At 43.5% G+C, this 22,746-nt stretch overlaps 1 protein-coding gene across 2 annotated transcripts in view; it reads left to right on the forward strand.

Moving 5' to 3' along the window:
* The window catches only part of LOC139539630 (CREB-regulated transcription coactivator 1-like), a 34,295-nt gene that overhangs the window by 1,574 nt on the left and 9,975 nt on the right, over window positions 1-22,746 (forward strand). For both annotated transcript variants that reach the window (XM_071342745.1, XM_071342746.1), the window contains exons 2-10: window positions 2,413-2,529; window positions 4,396-4,521; window positions 5,118-5,179; window positions 5,420-5,514; window positions 11,203-11,279; window positions 11,369-11,409; window positions 11,726-11,949; window positions 17,138-17,274; window positions 19,657-19,881. In XM_071342745.1, coding sequence (XP_071198846.1) covers window positions 2,413-2,529; window positions 4,396-4,521; window positions 5,118-5,179; window positions 5,420-5,514; window positions 11,203-11,279; window positions 11,369-11,409; window positions 11,726-11,949; window positions 17,138-17,274; window positions 19,657-19,881 — 1,104 coding nt within the window. The remainder of the gene's footprint in view (window positions 1-2,412; window positions 2,530-4,395; window positions 4,522-5,117; window positions 5,180-5,419; window positions 5,515-11,202; window positions 11,280-11,368; window positions 11,410-11,725; window positions 11,950-17,137; window positions 17,275-19,656; window positions 19,882-22,746) is intronic.

Here is a 22,746-nt window from a genome sequence, read left to right on the forward strand (position 1 = left end):
ATCCTCCTGCTAAATTCTGCTCCCTCCTATCTCCTGACTTTTTGCCTCTTCGACCCTAGTCTCATCCCTTTATGCATCCTTTGACTCTCACTGTCCCCTTTCCTCACAGCTGACCTTCCCCTCCCGCTCTGTGGCTGAGTGACTCATTGCGTGCTAACAGGACTTCGGGTAGCTGAGTGGAAATGGAGGAAAACTAAACTTCCGGAGGACCTAACATCCTTCCACTCCCTGCTCTCGATCTTATCTTTATCCACTGCTAAAGCTGCTTTTTATCACTACATTTCAAGCTTCTGCCTCCAACCCTGTGAAATTCTTCTCCACTTTCTACCTCCTTAATCCTCCTCTCTCTCTGCGATTACTTTGTCAACACCTTTGAAAAAAAGGTGACGACATCCGCTCCTCTTTCACTCAGCCTACTGAGTCCACTGGTCCCAATCACACAGAACTACCATACGCCTTGTCCTCTTCCCTTTCTTCAGATTAAATCCTGGGACTAGTGATGTCCGGCCACCCCACAACCTGCCCATTTGACTCCCTTCTCCAGACCATCTTTGGAGACCTTCTCCCATTCCTCACTTCTCTCATCAGCTGACCACTGACTGCATCCCCTATGACTTCAAGATGGCTAGAGTCGCTCCCCTCCTCAAGACACCAACACTCGACCCCTCTGTCAAACTATAGACCAGTATCCCTAAGTTATTTTCTTTCCAAAAGACTTGAGTATGCTGTCTATGACCAACTCTCTCGTTATCTCGCTCAGATTGATATTCTTGACCCTAACCAGTCAGGCTTCAAGGCGGCTCACTCAACTGAGACTGCTCTCCTCTGTGTCAGAGGCACTTCGCTCTGCCAAAGCTGACTCTCTCTCATCTGTTCTCATTCTCCTAGATATATCCGCTGCCTTCGACACACTGAACCATCAGATCCTCCACTCCTCCCTCTCACGGTTGGGCGTCTCGTGCTCTGCACACCCCTGAATTGCATCCTACCTGGCAGGTCGCTCCTACAAGGTGGTGTGGAGAGGATCTGTGTCTGCACCACGTGTTCTCACTACTGGTGTCCCCCAGGGCTCGGTTCTAGGTCCTCTTTTCTCTTTACACCAAGTCACTCGGCTCTGTGATATCCTCACATGGTATGTCCTATCATTGCTATGCAGAAGACACTCAACTATTCTTCTTCCTCCTTTGAGGGGATGTCAGCCAACCACCTCAAGCTCAACAAAACAGAGCTGGTCTTCCTCCCGGGAAAGGTCTGCCTGCTCCAAGACCTCTATCACGGGTTGACAACTCCACGGTGACCCTCTCCCAGAGTGCAAAGAACCTTGGTGTAACCCTGGACAACACCCTGCCATTCTCTGCAAACATCAACGCAGTGACTTGCTCCTGCAGTTTCATGCTCTACAACATCAGTAAAGTATGACCTTACCTCACACAGGAGGCGGCGCAGTTCCTAATCCAGACACATTTCATCTCCTGTCTAGACTACTGCAACTTTTTGTTGGCTGGGCTCCCTGCTTGTCATCAAATCCCTGCAATTTATCCAGAATGCCGCAGCCCCCCTGGTGTTCAACCTTCCCATGTCTCCCCACTCGTCCGCACACTCCACTGGCTTCCCGTCGAAGTTCAAAGCATCTTCAAGACCCTGGTGCTTGCCTATGGAGCAGCACTCTGTTCCGCCCCCTCTTGACCCCAATGGTGGAACAAGCTTCCCCCAAAAGTTAGGACAGTGGAGTCCCTGCCCATATTTCGACATCTGAAACCCTACCTCTTTTTGAAGAGTATCTTCAAAAGGAGCATGCTAGCAGTTACCAAAGACTTCCAGTATTGAGTTTACGTCAGTTAGGTATTGAGCTTAAAACTGCACACAGAGATATATAAAAATGGTATCCCTGAGTTCATCTGTGTCTGGGGATGTAGATAAATGATTCATTGCCAACATCCTGAAGTTTCCCTTTAAATTAAGACACTGCAGCGCCGGCGCGAGGGATAAGAAATGCGTTGTACTCAATTGTCCCATTATCCCAAATGTTATACCGAGAAGATTGAATGACTGCTAGTTTTTACGAAAACTGACCTTTTCGTCCTCATGCTAGGTAGCAGATGCCACAGCAGCCATTTTGGAATTCATCCCTGGATTGAGGTATGTATTCTGAACCAAATCTTGCGCTGGTTCCGCGGTGTCTTAATTTAAGCAAACGGTCTGTCTGACCCTCTAGTGCAGCTTTAAGCAAGCATAAGGTGTTGGATCTGCTGGCTAACCTATGTCTTATTTCATGTGTCCTTTTTTTAGATGTGGTCCATTCTATCTTTAGCACTGTAACTTGTATATCAACTGTTTTGGAATGTGATTTTTCATGTAGACCTATCAGTTTTATCATTCATTCATGCTTTCATGCAATTTTACTTTGCACAGTTGCAGTTACAGAAGACCCAGTATTTGCAACTAGGGCAGAATCGCGGACAGTACTATGGAGGCTCACTGCCCAATGTCAATCAGATTGGAAATAGCAACATTGACCTGCCTTTTCAGGTGAGCTCTCAGCTTCTCTATCAGTTGGTTTAAAAAAATTAATTAAAAAAATGTTTAATGATGCAAATCAGTCTCACCTGAGGGAAATGTAGTCTTTGAAAGCTTCCATGATTTTGTTTTACCCTCGCGTTACCTTGAATTGGATTCCTGTAAACACTACAAGACACTTCTTTAGTATTTTACAATTTTGAAGACGTGTCCTGGCGTATCGGTATCGATACACTGCATTTTCTGGGACCAACCGTCTCAGAAGGAAGCTAACATTGAGAATCAGACACCCTCACCCCATCTTGAATGTTTAATGGTCCAATGAAGCAGTTTTTATCTCCATATCAAATAATTTCTGGGTAACAATTTAAGTACCTTACTCTGTTTTAAATGATTGTATGGGAGTGGTCTGAGTAGAAGGGCCCCCCCCTTCTACTCAGGGGGGTGGGACTAGCTGTTATTGGCAGAGAGGTTTGGAACTCTCTTATTGGTCTATTAACAAATTCACCACCTGGTGATGTCACCAAGCGGGCCAAAACTCCATCCTACCAAAACAGGCAGAGATTGCAGGTGTTCTTTTTAAAAGGGCATTATCATAATTTTCCCAGTATTTTTTTCCAACATCATAGTGTAAAAATGTACTGAAAAGAAATATGAACGCAACATGTAAAGCGAGCCGAAATAAAAGATCCCAGAAATGTTCCATAGCACAAAAAGCTTCTTTCGCAAAAGTTTTGTGCATAAATTTGTTTACATCACTGTTAGTGAGCATTACTCCTTTGCCAAGATAATGCATCCACCTGATGGGTGTGGCATATCAAGAAGCTGATTAAACAGTATGATCATTACGCGGGTGCACCTTGTGCGGGGACAATAAAAGGTCACTCTAAAATGTGCAGTTTTGTCACACAATGCCACAGATGTCTCAATTTGAGGGAGTGTGCAATTGGCATGCTGACTGCAGGATTGTCCACCAGAGTTATTGCCAGAGAATTTAATGTTAATTTCTCTACCATAAGCCGCTTCAAACATCGTTTTAGAGAATTTGGCAGTACATCCAACCGGCCTCACAACCGCAGACCACGTGTAACCACGCCAGCCCAGGACCTCCACATCCGGCTTCTTCACCTGTGGGATTGTCTGAGACAAGCCACCCGACAGCTGATGAGACCGGTTGACTGATGTGGGTTTGCACAACCAAAGAATTACTGCATGGTGGGGTTATGGTATGGGCATGATCTGGATCAACATGTACGACAGCGTGTTCCAGTTCCCACCAATATCCAGCAACTTTGCACAGCCATTGAAGAGGAGTGGGACAACATTCCACAGGTCACAATCAACAGCCTGATCAACTCTGTGAAGGAGATGTTGTGCTGCATGAGGCAAATGGTGACACCAGGTACTGACTGGGTTTCTGATCCACGCCCTTTTTAATTATTATTATTATTTTTTAGTTATCTGTGACCAACAGATGCATATCTGTATTCCCATTCATGTGAAATCCATATATTAAGGACTAATTCATTTCAATTGACGGATTTCCTTATATGAACTGTAACTCTTTTGAAATGGTTGCGTTTTTATGTTGAGTGTGTTTATTTTTATTTAACAGGAAAATCACGTTTTAGACTGCACTGGCCTTTAAGAAGACACAAGTAGCCTATGTTATTGCTTTCTATATCATGGCATTCCATTTTTGTAATATGTTTGCTAACTTGAGAATGTGTATGAGGGCCCATAGCTTGACCCATTTTTTAAAAGAATACATTTCCACCATATTATACAAAGACATTTTGAAATTGTATAATTTTTTTGTATGTATGCTTCAAATGACAAATGTTTCTCATATGGTTGATTTTTGCGTTTCCTGTCCAGAATTCCACCTTGGACAGCAGTCGGTCGACCAGGCATCACGGGCTGGTGGACCGCGTTTACCGCGATCGGAACCGCATCACCTCCCCGCACCGCCGGCCCCTCTCTGTGGACAAACATGGCCGCCAGATATCCTTCTTCTGCACTCAGCCAGAGATTATCTATTATATTGACAAGATAGTTGTGACTGCACTAACAATGGAAATGCATGTCCTCTAAGATGGAAAGCGATATCAGGTGGGACCATTCTAGCCAATGAAAGGGCAGATAAGCACGTGAACAACAGGCAACATAAATATAGTTATTTTTTTATATATTTTTTAAGTTGCCAAAATTCCACGTACATCCACTTATATCAGTTAATTCGTAAAAACCTAACCATTACAAAACTCCTATTCGATCCAATAAGCCGTACTTAGCAAATTAGAAATTACAATTTTTTTTAAACCAAATTGACACTGACCTTTTGGGCGGAGTAAACCCTCTCGCTTTGCATCTTCCTCTCTGACTCGGCTTATTTTAGAGTAGACCACAGTGGTCTTTACAACAATTTTACTTGATTAGTATTAAAACAGCGTGTTGTCATTGTTGGATAATTCTTAGGTAGACTTTGCACTTTAGTCAATGAATACGGACAGTTAACTTGACCATTCAAATATAGATTTACATAAGATTTTATATTTCACAGCTATTTATATATATATATATCCTTAACTGAGATTCACATTGACAGCTGCCCCTATGGCTCAGTGTACCTCTCACCCCCACCGGATACCAGTTGGAGGAGGTAGGCCATTAACGACGACTTCATATTTGGAAAAACTAGGGTTGGGAGCAATTTCATCTACATTCAGGAAAAGCACAGGATATGCAATGCCCGTGTATATAGCATATTATTTAATATTGCATGCTTAATTTAACAACTTAAATGTATTTGACCCAGTCTGAAAAATACCATGGCACATATGTGGTTGGTGAATAGGGGCCAGAGATTTTGTTGATCTTTCACTTCATTCTAATGCCACAGGACGAACTCAGACTCAGCCCTACACCAGAGCGCCATGAACCCTGTGCCCCAGGACTCATTTGCAGGGGGTTCACAAGAGCTCCAGCCTAAACAAGGTAATGGAGGATCCAGGATACATGGACACGGAACAGCTTCTATTTATTCAGGCCTGTACCACTTTATGCATGAATCCACTAGTAATGCACCGAAATTACATTTTTGGCTGATACCGATATCTGATATTTTCCTTGACAAAAAAAACGATACTGATATTTAACATGTTAGTGGCCTTGTAAGCATTCTAGTACAGTTAAATGGTTAACTCACACACACACAGGGACGCAGCGGTCAAAGGCACTGCATCTGTGCAAGAGGCGTCACTACAGTCCCTGGTTCGAATCCAGACTGTATTGCATCCGGCCGTGATTGGGAGTCCCATAGGGCGCTGCACAATTGGTCCAGTGTCGTCCGGGGTAGACCGTCATTGTAAATAAGAATTTATTCTTAACTGACTTGCCTAGTTAAATAAAAGGTTACACACACCACACTGACCAAAAAGTTATTTTGTTGGCATTTACGTATTTCCCCATTACCAGTAAAACAATCAAAACCTATTTCTTTCACTTACTTGCTGTGCTGTTTCATTGTATATTTGTTCAGTAGTTTCATTCTCAACCAGGATTTCTATGGAACGCTGTTTGGGTCTTTGCATGTCAAAGAATATACTATTTAACACTTATTTGACGTGTCAAATAAGTTTGACCAATCAGGACCTAAATACGACTGCATGTCACATAATTTAACGCGTTCATTAATTTTACACATTGATTACACAATCACTCGTATTTCATATGTCACAACAATTCATCGATATTTATGCTATGATGCTGGTAAAGTAAAAATAAATAAAAGCTAGCTAGCTCATGGATGCAAACAATGTTCTTCCCCAAAAACATAGCAAAATTCCATCTGTTTCAGTTAGCTAGCTAACTTTATAGCAAGGTGTCATCTAAAATAATCCTAATGCAGTTTTTATTTGATGGTAGTCGGACCTATCTATGTGAAGCTAGCCACAATAGTGGACTTTGCGGTTAGCCTTAAAAATAAAAGTATGGCATAATTCTACTATTTGTATTAGTTTGCGTCACTGTCAATACTTTTATTTTGAAGACTAACCGCAAATCCCACCATTGTGCCTAATCCTTACTGTAGCTAGCTTCACAACTTAACTCTGTCTGGTCGAGCCTCACTAACCAGATAAAGCTTGCTGGCTGCTTATAACGTTAGCTTTGGGCAACCGGGTTAAGTTGCTGGCTAGCAATTTATTTTCATGAACTGAAGTTCAGTTTCAATTGGCGAACAACAAGTGGCTACCTAGCTAATACTTACTCACAATGATTCCTAAATCATTGTTAAGAATAATGAATAGGACTGTAGTTTCTACTGGTCATTGTTTTCAGGCTGGTTGTATTGGTGCAAGCTAGGTACCAAACTAAAGCTAGCTACCCCAGAAGTTGCGGTCGAACAAATTATGCATTATTACCAGCGCGGTATTGTAAACACATCGTTCACGGCCGGTTTTTCCAGACTTTTTTGTACAGCTTTGACAATGCTACGGTCTTTTTTTTGACACGCAAAGACCCAAACGACGTTCCATAGTATGTATGTATGTATGTCGTGAAGCTAATAGCATTTACGCTATTACTGTGTAACTCCGCTAGAGCAACATCGGAAAAATAGCACACTTGGTGGTGTTAACCAGTGCTCGAACAAGTCGGCGAAAGCCAACATCACCCACGTCAGAGAACGGTTGATTGTCAAGGGCAATGAATACTATTATCGTGGCTTTAATGGATTTTACCTCGATCCACAGAGCAGACATTGTGGGCTAGTTTTAGGAATGCTGTGTTGTACGTATATCGCAAAATTTTACGTGGCGTCATTACGTCATGCACCTTCTTTATATAGGTATGCAGGTCAGCCTTGACATCGGTTTTGCACATCGGGCATTAAACTAGACATCAGCCGATACCGATGTTGGCATTTTTTTTATCTTGTATTATTATATTTTTTTTTTTACCCCATTTTCTCCCCAATTTCGTGGTATCCAATTGTTAGTTATTACTATCTTGTCTCATCGCTACAACTCCCGTACGGGCTCGGGAGAGACGAAGGTCGAAAGCCATGCGTCCTCCGAAACACAACCCAACCAAGCCGCACTGCTTCTTAACACAGCGCGCCTCCAACCCGGAAGCCAGCCGCACCAATGTGTCGGAGGAAACACTGTGCACCTGGCTAGCGCGCACTGCGCCCGGCCCGCCACAGGAGTCGCTGGTGCGCGATGAGACAAGGATATCCCTACCGGCCAAACCCTCCCTAACCCGGACGACACTAGGCCAATTGTGCGTCGCCCCACGGACCTCCCGGTCGCGGCCGGCTGCGACAGAGCCTGGGCGCGAACCCAGAGTCTTTGGTGGCACAGCTAGCGCTGCGATGCAGTGCCCTAGACCACTGCGCCACCCGGGAGGCCGATGTTGGCATTTTTAGATAATATCGGCCGATTCCGATATACAGTTGAAGTTTACATACACTTAGGTTGGGGTCATTAAAACTAGTTTTTCAACCACTCCACAAGTTTCTTGTTAACAAACTAGAGTTTTGGCAAGTCGGTTAGGACATCTACTTTGTGCATGACACAAGTAATTTTTCCAACTATTGTTTACAGACAGATTATTTCACTTATAATTCACTATATCACAATTCCAGTGGGTCAGAAGTTTACATACACTAAGTTGACTGTGCCTTTAAACAGCTTGGAAAATTCCAGAAAATTATGTCATAGCTTTAGAAGCTTCTGATAGGCTAATTGACATCATTTGAGTCAATTGGAGGTGTACCTGTGGATGTATTTCAAGGCATACCTTCAAACTCAGTGCCTCTTTGCTTGACATCATAGGAAAATCAAAAGAACACAGCCAAGACCTCAGAATTGTTTTATTTTATATAGACCTCCACAGGTCTGGTTCACCCTTGGGAGCAATTTCCAAACGCCTGAAGGTACCACGTTCATCTGTACAAACAATAGTGTGCAAGTATAAACACCATGGGACCACGAAGCCGTCATATCGCTCAGGAAGGAGACGCGTTCTGTCTCCTAGAGATGAACGTACTTTGGTGCTAAAATTGCAAATCAATCCTAGAACAACAGCAAAGGACCTTGTGAAGATGCTGGAGGAAATGGGTACAAAAGTATTTCTATCCACAGTAAAACGAGTCCTATATCGACATAACCTGAAAGGCCGCTCAGCAAGGAAGAAGCCACTGCTCCAAAACCGCCATGAAAAAGCCAGACTACGGTTTGCAACTGCACATGGGGACAAAGATTGTACTTTTTGGAGAAATGTCCTTTGGTCTGATGAAACAGAAATAGAACTGTTTGGCCATAATGACCATCGTTATGTTTGGAGGAAAAAGGGGGAGGCTTGCAAGCCGAAGAACACCATCCCAACCGTGAAGCGGGGTGGCAGCATCATGTTGTGGGGGTGCTTTGCTGCAGGCGGGACTGGTGCACTTCACAAAATAGATGGCATCATGAGGAAGAAAAATTATGTGGAAATATTGAAGCAACATCTCAAGACATCAGTCAGGAAGTTAAAGCTTGGTCGCAAATGGGTCTTCCAAATGGACAATGACCCCAAGCATACTTCCAAAGTTGTGGAAAAATGGCTTAAGGACAACACAGTCAAGGTATTGGAGTGGCCATCACAAAGCCCTGACCTCAATCCTATAGAAAATGTGTGGGCAGAACTGAAAATGAGCAAGGAGGCCTACAAACCTGACTTAGTTACACCAGCTCTGTCAGGAGGAATGGGCCAAAATTCACCCAACTTATTGTGGGAGCTACCCAAAATGTTTGACCCAAGTTAAACAATTTAAAGGCAGTGCTATCAAATACTAATTGAGTGTATGTAAACTTCTGACCCACTGGGAATGTGATGAAAGAAATAATACCTGAAATAAATTATTCTCTCTACAATTATTCTGCCATTTCACATTCTTAAAATAAAGTGGTGATCCTAACTGACCTAAAACAGGATATTTTTACTTGGATTAAATGTCAGGAATTGTGACACGTTTAAATGTATTTGGCAAAGGTGAATGTGAACTTCTGACTTCAACTGTATCATGCATCCCTAGAATCCACATGTCGTCATGAAAGGGTAAGCCACAGTCTTCTGGATCATGTATTACATGAGTGGGTTGGGTTACACTCAGGGATGGAAATTAATCCTAATTATTATGGTTACTTAAAAAAATAAAGTATTCCCCCCCTCCCCAACGGGCTCGGGAGAGGTGAAGGTCGAGTCATGCGTCCTCCGAAACATGACCTGCCAAACCACGCTTAACCCGGAAGCCAGCTGCACCAATGTGTCGGAGGAAACACCGTTCAACTGACGACCAGTGTCGTAGCAATTTCCTGTATTACCAAATGAGGAGAGTTACAAACCATACACCAGTCAGTTATACTTAAATTTCATCTTTAAAAATATTATGAGCTTTACAATAGCCCTTTGACTCTCAGATCAATTCAGTGTCTATAATGAATTCTGAGAGTCCCTACAGTCGAATACAAAGATATTTTATAGCCAAGATACACCCCTCTCAATTTACATGACGAACCACAGAACGCTTCACAAAGTGCCTTTTACTTGAGAAAGGAGTATCCCTTAGCCAGATTGCATTCGCTATAAATTATCGCTCAGTTTGGTCTCTAAAATGAGGTTCTAAACTCGTTCCTGGTACTTCATAGTTCAAAAACATTACCTCACTATCTGGAATGCTCTTTAGGCTTTATTGGCCAAAGACATCGTAAATCTCCTCTGTCAGTGCTATCTCATAGAGGCCCATCCTCAGTGGAACACACACACACACACACACAATAGTCAACAGATTATATTCTGTCGAATAAAACAACCATTCTAATGCAATACAAAGATTATAATATAATCTTACAAGCACTATAACATAATCTTGCAATTTTCCACGACACCAGTCAGCTTGCAGGCACCCGGCCCACCACAAGGAGTCACTAGAGCACGATGAGCCAAGTAAAGCCCCCCACCCCCCCGGCCAAACCCTCCCCTAACCTGGACGACGCTGGGCCAATTGTGCGCCACCCTATGGGACTCCCGGTAATGACAAGCTGTGCCCATCTGCCTTAGACCGCTGCGCCACTCGGGAGGCACTGACTCTTACTTTTTAGACCGGGCTATTAGAAAATGTGCCCATCTAGCACGCCAGCTGGTGACATGTTGTCTTCAAATATCGCATGTTATAGACTTCGGACCCTGGCTAGTAAAATGTATGCTCCACTAGCCCGACTGGCCAGTGCCCAAAATCCTTAACTTCCATCCCAGGTTCCACTAGCTAACAGGTTTTGTCCATGTTGGAGCAACTATTCTCTTTCTGTGACGCTATCCCCTTGTGTACAACCAACCACTGCTTTCTGATGAGGGAAATGTTGGTGTCGTATTTTGATTTGTAATTGATATTACTCAAGAATGCATGGAAAACGGATCAATAATATTGTGGTGACACACATTTGTGTGGTATTCTGTAAACGGGAAGCATCTAGCTACCTGCCATTGAGCTCTACCTGATGTTTTAACAGTGTCTAAAAAAACATTAAGCAACTTAATTTCACTACAGGAAAAGTACTACTTTGAAAATACTGCAATGTGGGTTGATTTTAAATTAGTGCCTTCAATTGTTGGTCATTACCTGATTTCTTTTTCACCATTCAGTGCTGCTCCTTACAGTTCCTGGGACTGAGGAGTCTGAATCACACGCAGACAAGGATACACAGTGGGGTAACAAAAAGGTAGAGGAGCGAACATGAAGCCTAGTTATATCAGTGCTTGCTCACAATTTTGGGATTTTTTTAAATGCTGAGTGTGCTTTGCCTTTCAGAATGACTCAAGACCCAAGTCTTGTGAAGTCCCTGGGATCAAGTGAGTACTTACTGCACATCCTATCATTCATAAATCTAAATATGGTACACCGGCAGGACCATACACTGTAGAAAGGTGCTGTGAGAAAGATCACTATCCAGGCCATGCTTAGAATTAATTATGTTCAAAGATTACTCTGTGAAGAGAAAGTGTGTCTGTCTGAGAGAGGACCTATGACACCAGATAACTGACATTTCCACACAAGGCATAGAAAAATGTCATAATTCATGAAAACAAGCAAAAATAATTCAGAATGGATTACCTTTGCCATGTGCTGTTTTAGGTCATGTGTACCCCTGTTCTTTCTCCCCTCTAGTATATTTCCATCACCTGATCAGGAAGTGAACACGTCATTGATCCCGGCCACTCTCAACACAGGAGGCTCCCTGCCCGATCTGACCAATATCCAGTTCCCCCCACCACTGCCCACTCCGCTGGACACGGGCGACACATTGGTGTTTCCTTCCCTTAGCACCTCCAACAGCACGGGCAACCTGACCACCAACCTCACCCTCCTAGGCATCAGTGCTGCCAGCCACGGTAAGCCATCGATGGCAAAATGAATGTGGCACATTTTGTGTGTGTAATATATATATATACTACTACTATATACATTCAAAAGTTTGGGGTCACTTAGAAATGTCCTTGTTTATGAAAGAAAAGCAAAAAAAATATTTGTCCATTTTTAAAATAACATCAAATTGATCAGAAATACAGTGTGGACATTGTTAATGTTGTAAATGACTATTGTAACTGGAAATGGATGATTTTTATGGATTATCTACATAGGCGTACAGAGGCCCATTATCAGCAACCATCACTCCTGTGTTCCAATGGCACGTTGTTAGCTAATCCAAGTTTTACATTTTTAAAGGCTAATTGATCATTAGAAAACCATTTTGCAATTGTTAGCACAGCTGAAAACTGTTCTGATTTTAAAGAAGCAATAAAACTGGCCTTCTATAGACTAGTTGAGTATCTGGAGCATCAGCTTCATTAAATAGTACCCGCAAAACACCAGTCTCAACGTCAACAGTGAAGAGGCGACTCCAGGATGCTGGTCTTCTAGGCAGAGTTCCTCTGTCCAGTGTCTGTGTTCTTTTGCCCATCTTAATCTTTCTTTTTTATTTGCCAGTCTGAGATATATGGCTTTTTTTTGCAATTTTTCTTTGCAACTCTGCCTAGAAGGCCAGCATCCCGGAGTCGCATCTTCACTGTTGACATTGAGACTGGTGTTTTGCGGGTACTATTTAATGAAGCTGTCAGTTGAGGACTTGAGGTGTCTTTTTCAAACTAGACACACTAATGTACTTGTCCTCTTGCACAGTTGTGTACTGGGGCCTCCCACTCTTTCTATTCTGGTTCGTGCCAGTTTGCGCTGTTCTGTGAAGGGAGTGGTACACAGCGTTGTACGAGATCTTCAGTTTCTTGGCAATTTCTCGCATGGAATAGCCTTCATTTCTCAGAACTAGAATAGACTGATGAGTTTCAGAAGAAAGAGCTTTGTTTCTGTCCATTTTGAGCCTGTAATCGAACCCATTAATATTCCATTAAATCTACCATTTCCAGCTACAGTAGTCATTTACAACATTAACAATGTGTACACTGTATTTCTGATCAATTTTATGTTATTTTAATGGACAGAACATGTGCTTTTCTTTCAAAAACATGGACATTTCTAAGTGACCCCAAACGTGAATGGTAGTGTGTGTGTGTGTGTGTATGTATATATATACACTGCTCAAAAAAATAAAGGGAACACTAAAATAACACATCATAGATCTGAATGAATGAAATATTCTTATTAAATACTTTTTTCTTTACATAGTTGAATGTGCTGACAACAAAATCAAACAAATTATCAATGGAAATCAAATTTATCAACCCATGGAGGTCTGGATTTGGAGTCACACTCAAAATTAAAGTGGAAAACCACACTACAGGCTGATCCAACTTTGATGTAATGTCCTTAAAACAAGTCAAAATGAGGCTCAGTAGTGTGTGTGGCCTCCACGTGCCTGTATGACCTGCCTACAACGCCTGGGCATGCTCCTGATGAGGTGGCGGATGGTCTCCTGAGGCATCTCCTCCCAGACCTGGACTAAAGCATCCGCCAACTCCTGGACAGTCTGTGGTGCAACGTGGCGTTGGTGGATGGAGCGAGACATGATGTCCCAGATGTGCTCAATTGGATTCAGGTCTGGGGAACGGGGGGGCCAGTCCATAGCATCAATGCCTTCCTCTTGCAGGAACTGCTGACACACTCCAGCTACATGAGGTCTAGCATTGTCTTGCATTAGGAGGAACCCAGGGCCAACCGCACCACCATATGGTCTCACAAGGGGTCTGAGGATCTCATCTCAGTACCTAATGGCAGTCAGGCTACTTCTGGCGAGCACATGGAGGGCTGTGCGGCCCCCCAAAGAAATGCCACCCCACACCATGACTGACCCACCACCAAACCGGTCATGCTGGAGGATGTTGCAGGCAGCAGAACGTTCTCCACGGCGTCTCCAGACTCTGTCACGTCTGTCACGTGCTCAGTGTGAACCTGCTTTCATCTGTGAAGAGCACAGGGCGCCAGTGGCGAATTTGCCAATCTTGGTGTTCTCTGGCAAATGCCAAACGTCCTGCACGGTGTTGGGCTGTAAGCACAACCCCCACCTGTGGACGTCGGGTCCTCATACCACCCTCATGGAGTTTGTTTCTGACCGTTTGAGCAGACACATGCACATTTGTGGCCTGCTGGAGGTCATTTTGCAGGGCTCTGGCAGTGCTCCTCCTTGCACAAAGGCGGAGGTAGCGGTCCTGCTGCTGGGTTGTTGCCCTCCTACGGCCTCCTCCACGTCTCCTGATGTACTGGCCTGTCTCCTGGTAGCGCCTCCATGCTCTGGACACTACGCTGACAGACACAGCAAACATTCTTGCCACAGCTCGCATTGATGTGCCATCCTGGATGAGCTGCACTACCTGAGCCACTTGTGTGGGTTGTAGACTCCGTCTCATGCTACCACTAGAGTGAGAGCACCGCCAGCATTCAAAAGTGACCAAAACATCAGCCAGGAAGCATAGGAACTGAGAAGTGGTCTGTGGTCACCACCTGCAGAATCACTCCTTTATTGGGGGTGTCTTGCTAATTGCCTATAATTTCCACCTTTTGTCTATTCCATTTGCACAACAGCATGTGAAATTTATTGTCAATCAGTGTTGCTTCCTAAGTGGACAGTTTGATTTCACAGAAGTGTGATTGACTTGGAGTTACATTATGTTGTTTAAGTGTTCCCTTTATTTTTTTGAGCAGTGTGTATATATATATATATATATACAGTGGGGCAAAAAAGTATTTAGTCAGCCACCAATTGTGCAAGTTCTCCCACTTAAAAAGATGAGAGAGGCCTGTAATTTTGATCATAGGTACACTTCAACTATGACAGACAAAATGAGAAAAAACTATCCAGAAAATCACATTGTAGGATTTTTTATGAATTTATTTGCAAATTATGGTGGAAAATAAGTATTTGGTCACCTACAAACAAGCAAGATTTCTGGCTCTCACAGACCTGTAACTTCTTCTTTAAGAGGTTCCTCTGTCCTCCACTCGTTACCTGTATTAATGGCACCTGTTTGAACTTGTTATCAGTATAAAAGACACCTGTCCACAACCTCAAACAGTCACACTCCAAACTCCACTATGGCCAAGACCAAAGAGCTGTCAAAGGACACCAGAAACAAAATTGTAGACCTGCACCAGGCTGGGAAGACTGAATCTGCAATAGGTAAGCAGCTTGGTTTGAAGATATCAACTGTGGGAGCAATTATTAGGAAATGGAAGACATAAAAGACCACTGATAATCTCCCTCGATCTGGGGCTCCACGCAAGATCTTACCCCGTGGGGTCAAAATGATCACAAGAACGGTGAGCAAAAATCCCAGAACCACACGGGGGGACCCAGTGAATGACCTGCAGAGAGCTGGGACCAAAGTAACAAAGCCTACCATCAGTAACACACTACGCCGCCAGGGACTCAAATCCTGCAGTGCCAGACGTGTCCCCCTGCTTAAGCCAGTACATGTCCAGGCCCGTCTGAAGTTTGCTAGAGAGCATTTGGATGATCCAGAAGAAGATTGGGAGAATGTCATATGGTCAGATGAAACCAAAATAGAACTTTTTGGTAAAAACTCAACTCGTCGTGTTTGGAGGACAAAGAATGCTGAGTTGCATCCAAAGAACACCATACCTACTGTGAAGCATGGGGGTGGAAACATCATGCTTTGGGGCTGTTTTTCTGCAAAGGGACCAGGACGACTGATCCGTGTAAAGGACAGAATGAATGGGGCCTTGTATCGTGAGATTTTGAGTGTGAACCTCCTTCCATCAGCAAGGGCATTGAAGATTAAATGTGGCTGGGTCTTTCAGCATGACAATGATCCCAAACACACCGCCCGGGCAACGAAGGAGTGGCTTTGTAAGAAGCATTTCAAGGTCCTGGAGTGGCCTAGCCAGTCTCCAGATCTCAACCCCATAGAAAATCTTTGGAGGGAGTTGAAAGTCCGTGTTGCCCAGCAACAGCCCCAAAACATCACTGCTCTAGAGGAGATCTGCATGGAGGAATGGGCCAAAATACCAGCAACAGTGTGTGAAAACCTTGTGAAGACTTACAGAAAACGTTTGACCTCTGTCATTGCCAACAAAGAGTATATAACAAAGTATTGAGAAACTTTTGTTATTGACCAAATACTTATTTTCCACCATAATTTGCAAATAAATTCATTAAAAATCCTACAATGTGATTTTCTGGATTTTTTTTTCTAATTTTGTCTGTCATAGTTGAAGTGTACCTATGATGAAAATTACAGGCCTCTCATCTTTTTAAGTGGGAGAACTTGCACAATTGGTGGCTGACTAAATACTTTTTTGCCCCACTGTATATATATACATATATATATATTATATATATATTATTTATTTGAAATTCTGATAATGTAACCAAGGATAATCTCTGTGTTTTTCATTAACAAGCAAGTTCTGTATCAAAGTTAATTGTACAAAACCTTCCTGAACTCCATGCAGCACCATTTCTACCATTTGAGCAAGGAATCCATTTTTTTTGGACATAACATCCAAAAATCTAACTTTGGCAATAGTCTACATGCCTAAGAAGAATAACCTGTTAACGTAATATCTGCATGGTGTACAATGATAATCATGTGACACAACTATATTGTCTTTGTAAGGTGTTTCCCATTACCCTGCAAAATATTGCATCAAACTGCCTACAGACACTGGAGCTCCTTGAACGTCTTGGCTAGACTGTTTCCCACCCCCCGGTATCTGGAAAAAGATGTTGTAGAAGTAACATGCACAGATAGCTGGCAGGAATATGGATGGCTCCACTTATTTATTTATGGCTCCTTGAGCATCTTTAGTTAAAATGCAGACTAGATTCTCTGAGGTAGTAGGTGAACCTTTTCACTACTGTCAATTTCACAGAAGGATTATGCGTCAGGTTTCGCCAGAAATGCCATTTGTCATGCTACTGAAAGCTAGATAGGTAGATGGATAGGTACTTTATTACTTAGTGATTGGTACTTACTTAGGGATTGGCATATACAGCACAAGTCACTAGAAAATCTGTACAATGTAGTTGTGAAAACCCCCTAGCAATGTTACATTGCACAGCAATGCCCAAAAGAAGAGCCACTGATGCCTGTCCTGTTGTCTTGGCAGTCATCCCAACCACCTCTCAGCCTACCATGACGGCCCAGCGCAGGCAGTCCACCCTGGTCCCCCTAACCCTAAACGCCGAACCACAGCAGTCACCGCAGCAGCTCTCCCCCACCCTATCGCCCCCTCTCAACATCCAGGTGAGAGGCTATTTCTACTGTCGCATTCAGCAGGGATATTATTGATCTTTAACAGAGGTTGTAAACAAGTCATTTTTAACATAGAGATTTACTGAAAGTGATATCCCTAACTAAAATGGGATTTTACCCTGATGTTTTAAAGGGCCAAAAGCATGATGGAACATTTTGATTCATTAGATTGTTTAATCAACCAGGTAAATTCTGAGAGAGAAAGGTGCTGGAGTTCGCTAAACGGCTATGCAGATATGTATTTTATCTCGACACTAAAACTTCAAACGGAGAACTGGTAGTAGTATTTTCAATTTATACTGAACAAAAAATGAACATTACATTTAAATAAATTAGGCCCTAATCTATGAATTTCACATGACTGGGGATACAGATATGCATCTGTTGGTCAAACATACCTTTTGACCATCATAGATCAGAAAAGTACCTGTGACCACCACTTGCATCATGCAGCGCGACACAACTCCTTCACATAGAATTGATCAGGTAGTTGATTATGGCCTGTGGAATATAGTCCCACTCCTATTCAATGGCTGTGTGAAGTTGCTGGATATTGGTGGGAACTGCAACACACTGCCTCCCAAAGATGCTCAATGGGTGACAATGTCGTCTGGTGAATATGCAAGCCATTGAAGAACTGGGACATTTTCTGCTTCCAGGAATTGTGTACAGATCCTTGCGACATGGGGATGTGCATTATCATGCTGAAACATGAGGTGATGGTGGCGGATGAATAGCACGACAATGGGCCTCAGGATCTCATCATGGTATCTCTGGGCATTCAAATTACCATTGATGAAATGTAATTGTGTTCATTGTCCATAGCTCTTGCCTGACCATACCATAAACCCACCGCCTCCATGGGGCATTCTGTTCACTATGTTGACATCAGCAAATCGCTCGCCCACACGACGCCATACAGGACACGTGGTCTGGGGTTGTAAGGCTGGTTAGACGTACTGCCAAATTCTCTAAAACTAATTTGGAGGCAGCTTATGGTAGAGAAATTAACATTTAAATTCTCTGGCAACTGCTCTGGTGGACATTCCTGCAGTCAGCATGCCAATTGTACTCTACCTCAACTTGAGACATCTGTGGTTTTGTGTTGTGTGACAAAACGGCACATTTTAGAGTGGCCTTTTATTGTCCCCAGCACAAGGTGCACCTGTGTCAGGATCATGCTGTTTAATCAGCTTCTTGATATGCCACACCTCTCAGGTGGATGGATTATCTTGGCAAAGAAGAAATGCTCACTAACAGGGATGTAAACAAATTTGTGCACAACATTTCAGAGAAATAAGCTTTTTGTGTGTATGGAACATTTTTGTGAACTTTAATTTCAGCTCATGAAACATGGTACCAACACTTTACATGTTGCATTCATATTTTTGTTCAGTGTGTATATAATAATGATTTGGTGGGTGATTTATATTTGTCCTATTTCAATACACGTGTGAATTGAAAATGTTTGTTTTGCACATCTCAACTTTCCTTGAGACACCCTTCAGAGAGTTGGGTCATGTCCAGGGTCTGCCTTTCACCTTGTTGGCTCGGGGATTCGAACTAGCAACCTTTTGGTTACTGAACCAATGCTCTAACTGCTATTCTACCTGCTGCCCTATATACATGGCTAAATCCCTATGTGAGATGAGCAAGTGATGCCTACCAGGTGTAGTTTGGCCTTGTTTCCTGGAATGACTCAGCTAGCCAAGATCCGTCCAGAGTAATTTGGAGCTTTCAATTGCTCAAGGAAGGCATGACATCACAAACAATGCTCAGTGTGCGACGCTTTCAAATGTGAAACGATAAACCTTTCTCTGTCCATGGCACCAGTCTCTAATGTTTGTTGTTCTGTCCATGAACTGAGAATCTTTCTATAACGTATTAAAGCCTTTGCGTCGCTGGGTGAAAACTAGATCTTAACAAGATATTTAGCCACTCTTGTAATATATTGAAATGGAAGCGCAGTAAAAGGTGATTCATTCATTTTTATCAGTCTTCATCTGGGTGCTATTTACTAGATGACAATATAGGAAATGTATATTTTTCCACTTTATTTTTTATAGTACACTTGGGAAGATGATGCTTACATTTAGACATTTTACGTATTATTTGAGCCAACATCAGTTTTGGCAGTGTTTCGTTTGCGAGCAAAGAGCAGTGCGGTAGCTAACTAATTGGATATAATGTAATTGTTTCACCTCAGTTACCCAAGTTAGTTAGCAAGCTTGCTTAAATTATTTAGTTTTAAAGTTACCAAACGCTCTTATGTTATTTTGCTAGCTACTGTAACCGTGTTATAACAGTGTTGAATTCCTTGTTTTCGTTTTCAGGTTAAGTTCAAGCTTTTTTCCCTTCCTCTATCGTTACCAGGCAGTGGCGATGGATGCCTTGACTCTGGAGCAGCAGCTATCCCAGTATGCCTTCTTTAGCCAGCTGACAGCGCAGTCCCAGGCCCAAGTGCTCAATGACCTGCAGCAGCAAGCCCTGCCCCAGGGCATCAGGTTAATCACCCTGCCCCTGGCCACCACCACTGCCTCCACAGCCACCCAGTCCTCCCCAGTCAGCCAGATCGCGACGACTGTCAACATCAACTCGGTGAGTCGCATGCTCTGTAGACCAATGACAGTGGAAAACTGAGCTAACAAGATCCAAGAAAAAGCCAGTGTTGTAGTCCTTGTTTCGATGAGACTTACCATGGGCTTTTTGTATGGTACTCTACACGGTGAAACGCTTTTGTTTGTGACATTGGAGGTGGGATTGTTGCTAAGTGTAAGTAGATTAGCCTTTTCCACAAGAGTATGGGAGGGGACATTACCAGTAGTAATTCTCATGATTTTTGAGACCGCTGTTTGTCAGAACAATTGTCTAGATCAGTAGATCCCAAACCTTTTTATAGTCCCGTACCGCTTCAAACATTCAACATACAGCTGCGTACCCCCTCTAGCACCAGGGTCAGCACACTCTCAAATGTTTTTTTTTGTTGCCATCATTGTATGCCTGCCACACACACTATACAATAGTTTTTGTCACAACCTGGCTCGTGGGAAGTGACAAAGAGCTCTTATAGGACCAGGGCACAAATAATATTATAATAATAAGAATAATTTTGCTCTTTATTTAACCATCTTACATATAAAACCTTTTGTTCATCAAGAATTGTGAATAACAGGCCTCCCGGGTGGCGCAGTGGTCTAGGGCACTGCATCGCAGTGCTAACTGCGCCACCAGAGTCTCTGGGTTCGCGCCCAGGCTCTGTCGCAGCCGGCCGCGACCGGGAGGTCCGTTGGGCGACGCACAATTGGGCTAGCGTCGTCCGGGTTAGGGAGGGTTTGGCCGGTAGGGATATCCTTGTCTCATCGCGCTCCAGCGACTCCTGTGGCGGGCCGGGCGCAGTGCGCGCTAACCAAGGGGGCCAGGTACACGGTGTTTCCTCCGACACATTGGTGCGGCTGGCTTCCGGGTTGGAGGCGCGCTGTGTTAAGAAGCAGTGCGGCTTGGTTGGGTTGTGCTTCGGAGGACGCATGGCTTTCGACCTTCGTCTCTCCCGAGCCCGTACGGGAGTTGTAGCGATGAGACAAGATAGTAATTACTAGCGATTGGATACCACAAAAAGGGGGGAGAAAATGGGATAAAAAAAATAGGAAAAAAGAATTGTGAATAACTTACCACAGGTTAATGAGAAGGGTGTGCTTGAAAGGATGCACATAACTCTGCAATGTTGGGTTGTATTGGAGAGAGTTTCAGTCTTAAATAATTTTCCGCACACAATCCTGTGCCTGTATTTAGTTTTCATGCTAGTAAGGGCCGAGAATCCACACTCACATAGGTACGTGGTTGCAAAGGGCATCAGTGTCTTAACAGCACGATTTGCCAAGGCAGTATACTCTGTGCGTAGCCCAATCCAGGAATCTGCCAGTGGCTTCTGATTTTAAATGACATTTTCACAGAACCGCTTGTTGCAATTTCGATGATCTCTTGTTGACGTGGACTGGAGGCAGGGCATGAAAGGGATAACGAATCCAGTTGTTTGTGTCATCCATTTCGGGAAAGTACCTGCGTAATTGCGCACCCAACTCACTCACTCAGTTGCTTCACTATATCACATTTGACATTGTCCGTAAGCTTGTTCATTTGCCCACAAATCAAACAATGATGGAAAGAACTGTGTGTTGTCCTTGTTAATCCAGACAGAAAAGAGCTCCAACTTCTTAATCCTAGCATCAGTTTTGTCCCGCACATTGAATATAGTCGCGGAGAGTCCTTGTAATCCTAGATTCAGGCGAGGAAAAAACATCACCCAGATAGGCCAGTAGCGTGAGAAACTCATCATCATGCAAGTGGTCAGACAAGTGAAAATTATGGTTAGTAAATAACTTTACGCTCGTCTCTCAATTTAAAAAAGTGTCAATACTTTGCCCCTTGATAACCAGCTCACTTCTGCATGTTGTAAAAGCGTTACATGGTCACTGCCTATATCATTGCATAATGCAGAAAATACACGAGTTCAGGGGCCTTGCTTTTTCACTGTGTCCAAAACTCTCTTTCAAGCTGTCAGGCATTCCCTTGGCAGCAAGAGCCTCTCGGTGGATGCTGCAGTGTACCCAAGTGGCGTCGGGAGCAACTGCTTGCACACGCGTTACCACTCCACTATGTCTCCCTGTCATGGCTTTAGCGCCATCAGTCCAGATACCAACACATCTTGACCACCAAAGTCCATTTGATGTCACAAAGCGGTCCAGTACTCTAAAAATATCCTCTCCTGGTTTCCAGAAGTGGATGTCTTCCTTAATTGACCCCCCCCCCCCCCCCCCCCATAAACGTAACGGACATGTACCAGGAGCTGTGTCAGGCACGCCACGTCTGACTCATCCAGCTGTAAGCCATATAATTCACTGGCTTGTATGCGAAGCAGGAATTGTTTCAAAACATCTCCTGCCATGTCACTGATGCATCGTGAAAGTGTTGTTTGATGAAGGCCTTGTCTGAATAGTTTTTTTTTTCTTTTTTCCCCCCAGCCATATCCACGGCAGCAGGAAGATTTAAGTCCTCCACAATAGTATGGGGCTTGCCTGTCCTAGCCACTCGGTAGCTCACCATATAAGACGCTTCTAGCCCCTTCTTATTAATGGTATGTGTTGCTTTTATCCATGTCTTACTACTCGAACGTAGTCTTAATTCTCCCTCAAACTCCTGTGGCTTATTTTTCAAATTGGCATGTTTTGTTTCTAAAAATCTGTGCAAGAGTGAAGGTTTCATCGAGTTGTGAGTACTTTTGCACATATGACACACTGTGGCTGAGGAAAGACACTACTCCCAATATAAGTGAACCCCAAATCAATGTAGTTCTCCTGATATTTGAGCTTCTTTGATGGTCCAACTTCCCTGTCTGTTCGGTGCTTTCCCGGGTAAGGGGGCAGTAGCTCTTCGGCTGCATCAGATTCACAACTGTCAGTGTCCATG

This window comes from Salvelinus alpinus, chromosome 15 (assembly GCF_045679555.1).
Source record: "Salvelinus alpinus chromosome 15, SLU_Salpinus.1, whole genome shotgun sequence".
In the NCBI taxonomy this organism is placed as follows: domain Eukaryota; kingdom Metazoa; phylum Chordata; class Actinopteri; order Salmoniformes; family Salmonidae; genus Salvelinus; species Salvelinus alpinus.